At 47.0% G+C, this 14,329-nt stretch overlaps 1 protein-coding gene across 1 annotated transcript; it reads right to left on the reverse strand.

Moving 5' to 3' along the window:
* Positions 1-4,288: 4,288 nt before the first annotated feature.
* On the reverse strand, positions 4,289-11,995 carry LOC311216964 (C-type lectin domain family 4 member D-like; the record flags this gene model as incomplete). Its single annotated transcript, XM_084298665.1, has 5 exons — positions 4,289-4,436; positions 5,179-5,312; positions 5,539-5,690; positions 9,331-9,450; positions 11,929-11,995. 5 exons carry the CDS (start codon positions 11,993-11,995, stop codon positions 4,289-4,291), a joined length of 621 nt encoding a protein of 206 aa, XP_084154791.1.
* Between the last annotated feature and the right edge of the window lie 2,334 nt (positions 11,996-14,329).

A 14,329-nucleotide genomic window follows, 5' to 3' on the forward strand; every position in this document is an offset into this window, starting at 1 on the left:
GCTTAGAGAGGGAAAGGGAAAGAGAGGATGGGAGCCACAGGGGCACACGGTCTGCAGCAAGACTCAGGTGGAAGTGAAGGCAATATGCATTGCACTTCTGGAGGGGCCCTCACAGGCAGCAACTGCCCTACCTCTCCCTGCCTCTTCTCCAGCATCGTCCAGCCTGGGCAGGTGTGCCCTGACAGGGCTGTGATATATGTTCATCTGATTCATGTCAGTATGATGAATATGACCTTCTGTCTTACATAGCCTTGTATAACCACAAGTCTAAGAAAAACAGAATGGTTAATGTATATAGTTCTTGTACCTTGCAAAGGAATATTTTAATAATTCATGTCAATAGAGAGCAGTTCTGTCTGACTCTGGGTCCTGCACTGGCAGTTTAATTCTTCCACAGATGTTGTTTCTTCCCTTTCCTCCCAGTGTCCCAGTCTCCCCCTCATTATAGCCAATTTATCAAATCTTCAGAAATATTCCTCAAATCCATGAGCCTATTTGCTTTTGTTATTCTGAACTCTTATTCCTAACAGTTACAGCCTTTTTGCCTTCTTTGTGGTTGATTTAGCACTGCTATAGATGTGACTGGAGTGTCCCTGTGAATGGCCTGTGAGGAATGTTTTAACAACACGTGAAGTGTCAATAGAGAGTTATCTGTATTTGTATGTTCCTTTCTTTGAAGTCTCTGATGTCTGGGGGTTTCAGAACAGCTGCTAACAACTAGTAACTGTTATGGCTTCTGAATGGGACACTATGCAAGCCCCTGATATCTGGCCAGGTGGCCAGGAGATTAAGGAGAAGAAAGAAAGAAGCTGAAGGACGGCTAGAAGACAAAACTTGAAGGGGACGCTGTATAAGCTTGACATGCTGCCAAGGAGTACAAAGGGGAAGGACAAGAAAAAAAAAACTAAGAGGAAGACTACGAGCCTTCACCATGAAAGACCCCCAGGGACCCCCAGGGGTACCACTGGAGACTGATGCGCATGCTCCAGTAGGAGGGTTTGGAACCCAGAAGATAATTGTAATAACACTTTTTTTTTTTTTTAGAAGTAGTAATGAATATGTATTAGCCTAGACGCATAAAAATCAGCTACTTGATGTAACTGGCGTGCGTCTAGGTGGAGCGGAGACTCCCAGCGCACCAAGCGCTGTTTGCTAACCTCTATTCGTTTAGTAAATTGTAAACTTTGATTATAATTCTATTTTGGGACTGAGAGATTTATAACAGGGCCCACTGAGGTGCCAGCCTCCCAGGACGCCCGCTGCATCTGTTGAGTCCTGGATTAGCTCTGAGGTGGGAGGGGTGACCAAAGGACCTACTAATTTTGCTGCTGGGGCCATGTCCTCATACCTGGTCAACCATGTGCAGGCTAGACTCCTGGCACACGCTCCTGTTTCTCTCTCAGGTAAGACCTTCAGCATGGCAACATATGAAAACCCCACAGCTGGTTTCCTGTGCCCGCTCTCTCCCAGAGCCCTGGCTGTGTGCGACAGGACCATTACACACAGGTTATCTCTGAAGCGTTAAGACTCACTGGGTGTATGCAACTTCTACTGCAGTAGCCATCTCTGGCTCTTTGCTGGCACAGCAACATGCTTGGTATGAAGCACGTGCATGTGCAAAATACCTCAGCTTAGAGAGGGAAAGGGAAAGAGAGAGAGGGAGAGTGAGCCCAGAGCCTTTTTCATCGGTGTAATATTGCATTTTCTGCTTTACAGGAAATCAGTATTTGTTCAGCAAAACCAATGCTCTCTATGACCCAGCAAGGAGCAGACACCTCTTCTCAAGGAGACAAAGGGAACAGCAGCTCTGAGCATCCTTCTTGCATTCCTGCATCTTCCTCCTTCTGGAGAGCTCCAGCTCTTTTCAGCCAGCAGCTGCCAGACCCACACAGAGAGAAGAGGATGACTGACAGAAGAGCCCAGGAACTGCTTTGACGACCCCAAACCCTCCTGTGTCAGTCCCATGGAGGCAATGGCATTGAAAGAAAGGCATTGGCCCATTTCCCGTACAGACATGACCCTTCACATGCCATGCTTGCCTGGAGCTTCCATTGCCAAATCTGTCTTCACCGACCGTGGGATGGGATGGTCAGCCTGAGAAAGCACAGGCAGAGTTCTTCTAGCATTTATTGTTTCCACTTGAGGGGTACTTTGAGAAATACACATGCACAGGGGATGCTGGGTGCAGAGCAACATCACTCCCAGTCTCATCATCCCACCCAGCAGAGGGAAGATAAAGGCTACAAGGCTCTCCTACCCCTCCCAACACAGCCCTCTGCTGTTCCCAGTTCGCTGCTAATCTCAGGATGAGGATTCCTCCCTCATAGAGTTACTGCTGCAGTTTCACAAATCCGATTAGAGGGGGTTGTGCATGCGATACCATTCCAGTTCCGGAGATTTTCTGGCTTGTGACGGATTACAACACACAGCTCATCATGCGCATTACTTGGCTCCCCACGCATCCAGAACCTGAGACAAAGACAGACATATTACTTCCCTGTGCATCCTGCAAGCACATTGCTGGAAAAGGCCACAGGTGCTCATCTGTCTGTCTGCATGCTATGCATACTTGTACCTGTATACAACAATGTACCTGTGTACAACGTACATGTTGCGTGAGTGTGTGCAGCTGTGCCTGTTTGGTGTACACACTCAGCCTCGCTACAGCCTGGACCTAGGGACATGGTAATGCAGCTGCCTTGCATCTGCTGGGCTATGGTATTCGGCAGCTTCTGCCACAACCCACACAACGACTCCCATGGATGGGTTTAGGAAGCCAACTCTCCTGGTCAGCCACCTTTTCTCCAGTACAAATTCTCCCCTGCACTGGGACACAGAGGGACGGCTCACGTTATAGGTAGGACAGAACAACACAGCCAGGAGATGCACATCGGCGCTGCATGGCGAACTGGCACGGTTTGTTTGGGAGCACCGAGGCAGATGATGCTTCCTGAGGCAAACAGAGGTGGGGGCATAGGGACCAGGAAACAGAAAGGGGTGGAGAAGAATGGGAGCCACAGGGGCACACGGTCTGCAGCAAGACTCGGGTGGAAGTGAAGGCAATATGCACTGCACTTCTGGAGGGGCCCTCACAGGCAACAACCGCCCTGCCTCTCCCTGCCTCTTCTCCAGCATCGTCCAGCCTGGGCAGGTGTGCCCTGACAGGGCCCACTGCGGTGTCAGCCTCCCAGGACGGACACTGCATCTGTTGAGTCCAGGATTAGCTCTGAGGTGGGAGGGGTGACCAAAGGACCTCATTATTTTGCTGCTGGGGCCATGTCCTCATACCTGGTCAACCGTGTGCAGGCTAGACTCCTGGCACACGCTCCTGTTTCTCTCTCAGGTAAGACCTTCAGCATGGCAACATATGAAAACCCCACAGCTGGTTTCCTGTGCCCGCTCTCTCCCAGAGCCCTGGCTGTGTGCGACAGGACCATTACACACAGGTTATCTCTGAAGCGTTAAGACTCACTGGGTGTATGCAACTTCTACTGCAGTAGCCATCTCTGGCTCTTTGCTGGCACAGCAACATGCTTGGTATGAAGCACGTGCATGTGCAAAATACCTCAGCTTAGAGAGGGAAAGGGAAAGAGAGAGAGGGAGAGTGAGCCCAGAGCCTTTTTCATCGGTGTAATATTGCATTTTCTGCTTTACAGGAAATCAGTATTTGTTCAGCAAAACCAATGCTGAACAGGACTCTCTATGACCCAGCAAGGAGCAGACACCTCTTCTCAAGGAGACAAAGGGAACAGCAGCTCTGAGCATCCTTCTTGCATTCCTGCATCTTCCTCCTTCTGGAGAGCTCCAGCTCTTTTCAGCCAGCAGCTGCCAGACCCACACAGAGAGAAGAGGATGACTGACAGAAGAGCCCAGGAACTGCTTTGACGACCCCAAACCCTCCTGTGTCAGTCCCATGGAGGCAATGGCATTGAAAGAAAGGCATTGGCCCATTTCCCGTACAGACATGACCCTTCACCTGCCATGCTTCCCTGGAGCTTCCATTGCCAAATTTGTCTTCACCAAATCTGTCCCAACCATGGATTTGGATGGTCAGCCTGAGAAAGCACAGGCAGAGTTCTTCTAGCATTTATTGTTTTCACTTCAGGGGTCATAGTACTTTGAGAAATACACATGCACAGGGGATGCTGGGTGCAGAGCAACATCACTCCCAGTCTCATCATCCCACCCAGCAGAGGGAAGATAAAGGCTCCAAGGCTCTCCTACCCCTCCCAACACAGCCCTCTGCTGTTCCCAGTTCGCTGCTAATCTTAGGATGAGGATTCCTCCCTCATATTATTTCTGCTGCAGTTTCACAAATCCGATAAGAGTGGGTTGTGCATGGGACATCATTCCAGTTCTGGAGATTTTCTGTCTGGTGATGGATTACAACACACAGCTCATCAGTCACATTACTTGGCTCCCCACGCCTCCAGAACCTGAGACAAAGACAGACATGTTACTCCCTGTGCACCCTGCAAGCACATTGCTGGAAAAAGGCCACACGTGGAACACAAGGCTTGGAGGGGAGACACTCCAGATGCAGTTTGATGGACAGAAGTCGTGCCCTTCCTCTCACTCTGCTAATCCCACTGGCAGCAGTCTTACATGCAAACCTGACCTCTTCCTAGAACCAACACAGCAGGGAGCTGTTCAGTCCTGGTGGGCAGAGCTGCTCACCACAGCTCACCCCAGGCACTTCACAGCCAGCAGGGGATGCGTCTCTTCCAGAAGAAACATCTGCAAGCCAAGCCCTGGTGATCTCTCCAGCACCCCATCGCTTCTGCAGCATCACAGCACTGGCCCAGCATGTGCCTACACCTGCACACATACAGGAACATATACCATGTGCCTACACCTGCACACGTGCGTGGTGGGGCAGTACGGAGGTCAGGCAAGGCTTGTCCTGTATGAAGGACTCTTTCTCCTCACAAAATGCAGCTTCTTCTCTGCCTACAGCACCCATGGCCATGTCACAGATAATTTATCGCTAACCACTAACCAGCATGGATGGATCTCTGGGAACCTGGTATCCTACAAAGCCCTTGCCTGCTCCATCATTGTCCTCTCACAGACAGCCATGGCATATCCCTCCCATGCTCATCAGACACCCTCACATCTCTTCCACCCTCTTGCGCTACCCGGAGCCACACCAAACCCTCTCCGTCATGGGATACTCACGCTGCTGTTTCATTATAGGGAGTCTGGTCTGCCCAGCGCCACTGGCCCACCTCCTGTGCCCTCAGACCAATGTATAAATTGATTCCGTCTTTTTGATATTTTATCTTTCTTCTTATTTCCTTATAGAGGAAATCCTGGAAATCAGGGAGAGTACAACGTCCATGAGGTTCAGGACTGAACAGAGGGAGGTGGCAGGAGTCCCAGTGGGGTGGAGCTGGTGGCAGACAGGAGCCAGTGCTGAGTGCATGCAGCAAGGACATCCCCCCTCCACTGCAGGAGCCAGGAGGGGCTCTGAGGCCCCTCCAGGCCTGGCACTCCTGTCTCCAGGCTGCTCTGCCCCTCTCTCAGCCCTGCACTTACCTGCTCTGCTTCTGTATTGATCACCACCAGCTGGGAGCCCATCCCACTGCAGTTCTGCTGGCTCTCATCCCAGGGCATCTGATCACCCGAGAAGTAATAGCAGCTTTCTTGAAAGGGTCTCCAGCCCTCTGGACAGCACTTCCAGTCTCGCCCTGTGCAGGGAGAGACCACGAAGCATGAATGCTAATAAAGAGAGAGATGGTCACTGCAAAGACCCCCTTGTTCTCCAGGGACAATGCTCATATTCTAACTTAGATCTTTCTTTTTCTTTCTTTCTTTCTTTCTTTCTTTCTTTCTTTCTTTCTTTCTTTCTTTCTTTCTTTCTTTCTTTCTTTCTTTCTTTCTTTCTCTCTTTCTCTCTTTCTCTCTTTCTCTCTTTCTCTCTTTCTCTCTTTCTCTCTTTCTCTCTTTCTCTCTTTCTCTCTTTCTCTCTTTCTCTCTTTCTCTCTTTCTCTCTTTCTCTCTTTCTCTCTTTCTCTCTTTCTCTCTTTCTCTCTTCTCTTTCTCTCTCTTTCTCTCTTTCTCTCTTTCTCTCTCTCTCTCTCTTTCTCTCTTTCTCTCTCTTTCTTTCTCCCTTTCTCCCTTTCTCCCTTTCTCTCTCTCTCTCTCTCTTTCTCTTCCTTCCTTCCTTCCTTCCTTCCTTCCTTCCTTCCTTCCTTCCTTCCTTCCTTCCTTCCTTCCTTCCTTCCTTCCTTCCTTCCTTCCTTCCTTCCTTCTATAAATTTTTGGAAGAAAAAGAAACAAGGATAATGCAGGTATTTCTTCAAATTGTTTTGAGGTATGATCAGAAGAGAGCTCTGTGTACACATGTCCATGGCAATCCTTGTACCATGCTCTCAGGTCTTGCCTTGACAAAGACAAAGCCATTCTGGTGATCTGTTTTGACTCCTCCTTGTACAGTCTCCCATAGGACTGTAGGTGCAGCAGCAGGGAATATTGCTTGTTTTTCTGAAGAGAGTTGCACTTTTATTATTGCTCCATTATTAATCTTCCCTGCGCCACTGTATGATACTATGCATTTTGTCCTTGTCAGTGTGTTCACACCCACCCTGCCCTCCCAGGACACTCTTAACATGGACCTATCCTCCCCCTAAGCTGCTAGCAGGAAATCCTTTTTCTCTCTGTCCCACATCTCTCCTCTGGAGCCTGCTCCTGTTGCTGCTTGCTGTGAGAGCAGACCCCAGCAATCACCATCCTCATAACGAAGACCTCCTGCATCCTTGCCAGCACGACTGACCTTTGCTTTGGGGCACCGCCAAGATGCAGTGCCACCCTGTGTGGTTCCGCTGTAGGGCTGCGGGCTTGTCACAGCTCTGGGAGACATGAGTGACTGGAAGGGGAGAGAAAAGTAGTCAGGGTTACCACTTTCTATGTGCTTCTCCCACACCGTTTTGTGCTTCACTTTTTTATGCATTTCCCCACCAAGCACTGACTCAGCATCACTGCTCCTCTGGCTCTCCCTTTCAGGTTCTCAAGAGGTAATTGACATTCTGTCAGGGAAGAGGAACAAGCATTTCTGCTCCCAGCAACCCACAGCTGCCTGCAAGGGTCCTCCACTCAGTGACTGACAATTTCTAGCCAGGATGACCTAGTCAACAAAGCTAAGGAAGCCTGGGACCCACCTGAGCAGTCCCAGGTGGCTGTGGCAAGCCAGTGGTTTTTTATTGGAGTCTGTCCCAGCACTCAGCAGATGCCCTCAGGCTTCCTTGGATGCCATGGAGCTGAAGGTGTGGGGTTAGTTGCTCCATGGCTCTTAGAAAACTAGGCCCAAAGCAGTATGGCTGCCTTCACAGCAAGTGACAACCTGCCATGTCAGAGAGCAGAGGGACCCCTGGGAGGGGATAACACAGAGAACATGACACAGGGTGGGACTGATTCACACAGAATCACACACACACACAGAATTTTCTAGGTTGGAAGAGACCTCAAGATCATCGAGTCCAACCTCTGACCTAACGCTAACAGTCCCCACTAAACCATTTCCCTAAGCTCTACATCTAAACGTCTTTTGAAGACTTCCAGGGATGGTGACTCCACCACTTCCCTGGGCAGCCTGTTCCAGTGCCTCACAACCCTTTCAGTGAAGAAGTTCTTCCTAACATCTAACCTAAAACTCCCCTGGCTCAACTTAAGCCCATTCCCCCTCGTCCTGTCACCAGGCATTCCACCTGAACACAGGCGTTGACCATGGAGATACCCATCTAAATCCCTTTACAATCAGTGGATTAAAAGAAGCACTTCAGCAACACAGTTTCTCTCTTCCTAAGCTAGCCATAGACATCAGCAATAGTTTGGATGAGAAACACATTAGATGGGCCTGTTTTAGCAGCAGCAAAGACAGTCCAGGTGAAGGTAACAGCATACACCTCTCACTACTGAAACCAGGGTGGAATACTTGGGACTTGCTGTTTGGCTCATGGGGAATAACATAGTGGTGGTGGCTGGTGTCAGCAGGCCATGTTCACAGCCCAAAGGACTGTGGAGTAGTCACCAACTCAAACATTCAGAGATATTGATAATATAGATAACATTGACAATAGAGATGTCTATTTCCATCAGCTGTGTCATTTAGAAATAGTGGTACTAATGAGGAGGGAAGAGTAATCACAATGACCCCTGTGAGTGATCAGTGAACTCCTATAATGGACGAAGGCTCAGAAGAGCTGGGCAGGGGCAATTACAAAGCTCGGGGAAGAATGTATGCAGTGACTGACCACAGCTGTTGCAATGAAAGGGGACCTCATCTCAGCACAAATGGGACCAAAGAGTGGGCTTTGCCCTAGTTAGCTGAGTGAATCAACCAGTTATATCAGCTGAGTGAATTGACCAGCTGTGTAACTGTACATCCCTCAGAAGATCAAAACGATGGCAATAATCTCCTAAGTTAGTCAGACTGGCATGGGATGAAGGTATGTATGGTTTCAGCCCAAAACAGCGTAGGAAACTGAACAACAAAAACAACTCTGAGGAGAGCAATGAGCCTGAGCTGGCTTTAACCCACATATTCCTTTTTGGTCGCTGGGGATACTCAGCGTTGCAGTGGCGGACAGATTGCAGAGATTGGTAATGGGGTCACATTTATATTGTGATTCAACAGTGCATTGCAATTGCTACTCTTTTCTACTTGTGATTTGTACTCGTATTTTGATTAAATACATTGTTGTGTCCCTCTGCCACATCAAAATCATATGTAACATCGATTAACTTCAATTAACTTCAAACAATTTGTGTGAACATGCCATGAATGATCCTTAGCAGAAAATGAGATTGAACCAGTGATCATAATCTCCGGTATGTGTGCAAGAATCATTTTTTATGAACTATTCCAGTGAAACACCAAAAACACTTAAAAGGGGTGTGAGTTTGCAAGTGTGCAGTTAGGCCTGCAGATGCAGTTAGACTTGCTCCACAACAGTTCTGTGCACAGGCAACAAGTATGCAGAAGGGGAACTGTGAACGCAATGGAGAAATTCAAATGTGAGCCTCTGAGGTTGCCCATAGGCTAAGAAGAATGAAGAAAGAGGTAGGGGAAGAAGGTGAAGAAAGTCGTCCAGAGGTGAGGCTTCCTGAAGGGTTACAGGGTAATAAGAAATATCGTTCTCCAACCACAACCCCATAAAAACTCCCTGATGATAGAGTTTGCACCCTTTTTCATGAGAACACAGTTCCTGAGTAAAATCTCCCTTCTGGTTGGAAGAAGTTCCCCTCTGCTGACAGACTTCTCCACCCTTATCCCAGCATGTCCCCCAAGCCTCTCTCCCGACTCCTGGTCACCAGCCTGCACATACTCACCTAGGAGAACAACAACAAGGGCAACGCACACCAGGAGCAGGAGCAGTGAGATCAGCCACGGGAGCCATGGAGGGCATGTCTGCGTATGTTGCTCATGCTGCTGCTGCTTCTTCCGAGGTACTACAGGTGAAGGAGTGCACCAAACACAACAGCACAGTCAAATATGATTCAGTCAGCCCACATACCAATGGTGTACAACTCAAGAAAGAACTGCTCTAAAAAATGCAATTTCAGTTCTGATGTCAGGTTACACAGTTTGAGAGAGGAGCAGATCTCTGCAGCAGGTCAGGTTTCTGGAGCAGGTTAGGTTTCTGGAGATGGTCAGGTTCAGCACCAGTGTCCACAGCCCCAGTGACTCCTGTGAGCTAGCAGTAGTAATTGCTACCAATGCTAATTGCTAGCAATGGGGGGTGAGTTCTTCACATGGCCTCAAAGTCTGGATTGAAGCTATGTGTCTCCAAATTGACCTCAGAGCTAGTGAATGCAACATTGCTCTTACCATGGTATTTGAGACATTCGCATGAAGATTTCGTGCAAATTTCTCCGCAGAATATGTTTTATACCTACTTCAGTTCTTTTTCAGCTTTCTGGACTTTATGTGTATGGGAAGGCTGGTGTAAGCTGAACAAGAGCAAGGAATTAAAAATGTACAAAGGTATGATGGTACAGAATCAACAGAAGAGGAAAAAAAATACTTTCTAGGAAAAGCCCCTTCCCTCTCTGGTTTCCAAGCCAGGGTTCAGAGATTTTCTGTGGTAGAACTTGGCTGTGCCAGGCTGGGTGCCTGCGAGAGCAGAGGTAAATGTCCAGCAGCCTGCATGAAGTATCCCACTCAGATTCACTCTTGCTGGAACCTGACTTTTGTCTAGACAGACACTGCTGTACCAAGTGCCAAGGAGGTTTGGGAGCAGACAGGAGAATGGGTCACAGGGAAGGAGAAGCAAACACTTGTTAGGAGACAGTTTTAGGCTGCAGCAAGTACACGAGCCAGGACAAACAGGAGGGTGAAGAGACAGCAGCGCTCACTGCAGGACAGGAGTGAAGAAGTTTCTGAAGAGACCGATATTAACGATAAGCTTAGAGAGACCTCATTCACTGTTCATCATGAAACTCCCAAGTCTGCCAGCCACCACATGTGCCTGCCAGACATGATGAGTGAGCAAGACTTTCAGAAACTGCTGTTCAAGGAAGCACTCTGATTACTTCCCAAAGGCTTGGGGGAGGCTGTAACAGCAGGGGGAAAACCATCATCTTTCATTATAAAAAAAAAAAACATTCACAGGCAGTCAGGACTCAGATTTCCCTGGATGAATCATGTGTTTCCAGCCAGATTATGCCTGTGCTGAAAACAGGGACCTGGATCGTGACCTGGAATCCAGCCATTACTCATGCCTCAGGGCAAGGAATAATCTGGAGCTGGTGCCTGTTGTAAGATGGAGGTAAAGATGTAAATGGGCAATTTAATATCCTTAGTAGCAGGAATAGTTTATTTATTTATTTATTTATTCATTCATTTATATATATATACTTTCACCACTTTTGTGTAGGGTCCTGTACCTAATGGTGGAAGCAATGAGACAAGCACAGAGTATCTACACCTCTGTGTATTCCTACTTGTGACATAATGAGTGCAGTATGCACATTGATGTGGACATGCCTTGAATTTTCACAAAGCCTAGTAAATTCACTGCTTTACAACCATTATTTTTTAAATAGCAATAAAAATGTGTTTGGTGTGTTAGTTATTTTTCAGGAGCGGTAGATATGGATCTTCCTCCAGATCTTAGATAATTCTTCCCCTGTGTATTTCAATGTGTTTTGTTCAAGCCCATCTCTCCTATTAACTTTTAAGTCTGTCTTCTCCATGGACCATTTCTCAATAAACAAAGGGCCATGGGGCTGTATGTTTCTGCAGCCAGTGCCACCTCTCAAAACAATGTGGAGGGCAAGTGCCCACTCTACATCTTTCTCTAATGCTCTCTACACAGGCAAAAATCTGCAGCTTCATTTTGTCAGAAGGAAGAGCAGTAGCAGCCAGGGGTTGGGCAAATTTGCTGCTATTCACTGACACGGAAGCCCCTCCACATTTGTAACAGATCAGATTGTCTGTAATAAACCACCGTCTCTATTGTTGGTACTAGATATTTGTTCAAAAACAACTTTCTCATTCAAGACATGACTAGATAACATGTAAAGAAGCAGCTACCACCTGCACCATACCAGGGTTAAGCACTACTGCTGTGCAGCACCCATCCTGGACTCTCACTCATTGGTGTTGCAACCAGTGCGCTAAGGGAGCCCAAATACTTTACCAAATGCTCACCTGACATCTACTGCTGCGTTCTCAGTAGTCATCCTTACTCATGCTGCAAATTTGACTACCTAACAATTCCCACTTCCCCTCTTGTAGACATTCCTTTAGCATCTTACTTTAAAATTCCTTCACTCTCCTGCTCTTGTAGTGGCAGATATCTCCTCTGTCTCATCAATTTGTCAAACTATGAGCCAGAGTCCCAGAAGGAAAAACCTCTTTTTCCTGTTCTTCAGTCCACCTCCTTCTGAGGTCCCATTCCCCTTAAAAAAGGACCAATTCCTTACCTTCAACCTCTTCAGTTGGTGATGCATTCTTGAACTTCACTTCGGCATAGGTGATTTCTGCTTCCATTTAATCACAGTGTGCTCACCAATCCCCGTTTGTGGTTTTGTGATATAAAAGCTTGGCCCTTTAGGTCCCTGGATCCAGAGGAAGACACCACTGAGTTGCTGAACCTTTTCTATTGCTCTTTCATCCTTTGGCTGTCAAAGGCATCCATGCTGAACACTGGAAGCACTGGCAAAAACATGAGAATTGCTGAGAGCTCAGAACTACTCTAAACAAATCTTTGGGTTTTTTTTAGCCCAGAAAATCAGCCCAGGCACTATGAGAAAGAAAAGAAAAATGAGAACTTAGTGACTGAGAAGGAAGTTGCACTCCTCCTTCCTCAAATTCCAGTCTCAGTTTCTAGCTGATAGGTTTCCTGCTACGATCTGCTGTTTCTTCCTTTGTCATGTTTCTTTCTCTCTCTCTCTCTCTCTTTTTTTTTCTTTCTTTTTTTTTTTTTTTTAAGATTTATTTCCCTTGTTTATGTTTTGCTTTGTTTGTCTGTTAGTAATTCTATCTTTTATTTTAGGTTTGCAGCTAGTACAGGTCTTAGCCCAGTTTAACCTGCAACACAGTGAGATATAAGATGTATTCTGCCCTCAGTTATGTCTTGTGGTTAAGCTGCACTTGCTACATCAAAAATTCCATTCCTTGCCTCATCCTGGGAAGTCACCCACAACTGGCAGCTAGCACTAGAATAAATCTCAAATGAACTGTTCCTGTAGAGGAGAGACTGGGAGTTGCAGCCTCTACAAAGAGGAATGGACAACAATCAAAAGTTTGAAGTATCAACGGAGAAACAGAGAAGGTGTTAGAAGTATGTGGGGACAAGAAAAGTAAGGTTCTTTTTAGAAGTGATAATGGTTTGAGAAGTTACTGGGCAGAGCAAGACAGATAACACTATCACAACTGAATTTACAGCCTGTGGAAGTGCAGAGCAGTGCTCGCTTCAGGGGATTAGACTCCAGTTCAGAGGTTAAAAAGGGCTTGTTTATATTGTTATATTAGACTCCACCACTGTCATTTGTGTCCATTTACTTTCTATTACACTGGGGCAGAATGGTCAGGTTACTCCTTAGTCTGATTTTAAGCTGGGGCAGTGGATGGGGGGAACTAATTAAGGGAGATGGCTGCTGAAGTATATGCTGAATCAGAAAGATTTCTGAGAAGAAATGCAAATGACTCAGGATGCTCTGGAAAAAAAAAAAAAAAAAAGGTCAGAAGGTCTTAGTCAGCAGATATGAGCAGGAATCAGCCTGAAGGATGAAGAAGGAAGCTTTGCCTGGTTAGTCTGGCTGATAGCAAGTTTCTCAAACCAGGCTAGAAAGATGTGCTCGCATTCAGGGGGTTAGCGTGGAGGGCACACAGCATAGAGGTGAAGGATAGACAAGGCAGTGCAAAGAAGAACAACGGAGAAGAACAATGTGGGAGAAGGTAAAGGGCAAGGGAGTGATGTAGTGGACATTTTAACAAATTATGGAGAAATACTGCCCCTAAACAGAATGGGGCATACATAGATTGATTTCTTTACCAGGGAATTTCCTTTCCATCAGTTTCTGGAAAATCATCATGTCTTGTGTGCATTGAGCTAGTTTCACTTCTCCTTTTTCTATTGTGTGCAAAGACAGTGACTTTTCCATTATACAACAAGAAAAGCAGATGCAGGATGGCCTGGCCCCTTGAGATGTTCTTTGCTGCCTGCTTTTCTTCCTAACATCCTCTCACTTCTTTTCTTTGTCTTCATTCTGGGCCCTGCTGTTGCACTTATGTACACCTAAATGGTTGCTCTCAAATTTCATGTCAAGATTTCATAGAACGGTTTGCATTGGAAGAGACCCTAAAGACCACCCAGGTCCAACCTCCCTGCCATGGTAAGGGACACCTCCCACCAGCCCAGGTTGCTCAAAGCCCCATCCAGCCTGGCCTTGTACACCTCCAGGGATGGGGCATCCACAGCTTCTCTGGGCAACCTCTTCCAGTGCCTCACCACCCTCATAGTAAAGAATTTCTTCCTTATATCTAGTCGAAACCTACCCTCTTTTAGTTTAAAGCCATTACTTGTCCTATCACTACACTCCCTGACAATGAGTCCCTCCGCAGTAATCCTCTGCCTGCTCCTTATCCCCACCCAACTGCAACAGAATCACTGTTTCTAGGGGAAAAAGGCTTACTTCCTAGAAGGGTTTTAAGCTGTCCAAAAAAAGTGGGAAGTATGATCAGCAGATAAAGAAGAAAGTTACATTGTCGCTTCATGAGCATTTTTGAGGCTGAAACACATCTCCAAGCACAGCTGACGCATTTCAGATATAAATTCAGAATCTAGTTCTTGTGCTTATTAGGACACACTGGATTTCACTC

The sequence above is a fragment of the Netta rufina genome (genome assembly GCF_964035555.1).
Source record: "Netta rufina genome assembly, chromosome: 1".
Taxonomy (NCBI): Eukaryota; Metazoa; Chordata; class Aves; order Anseriformes; family Anatidae; genus Netta; species Netta rufina.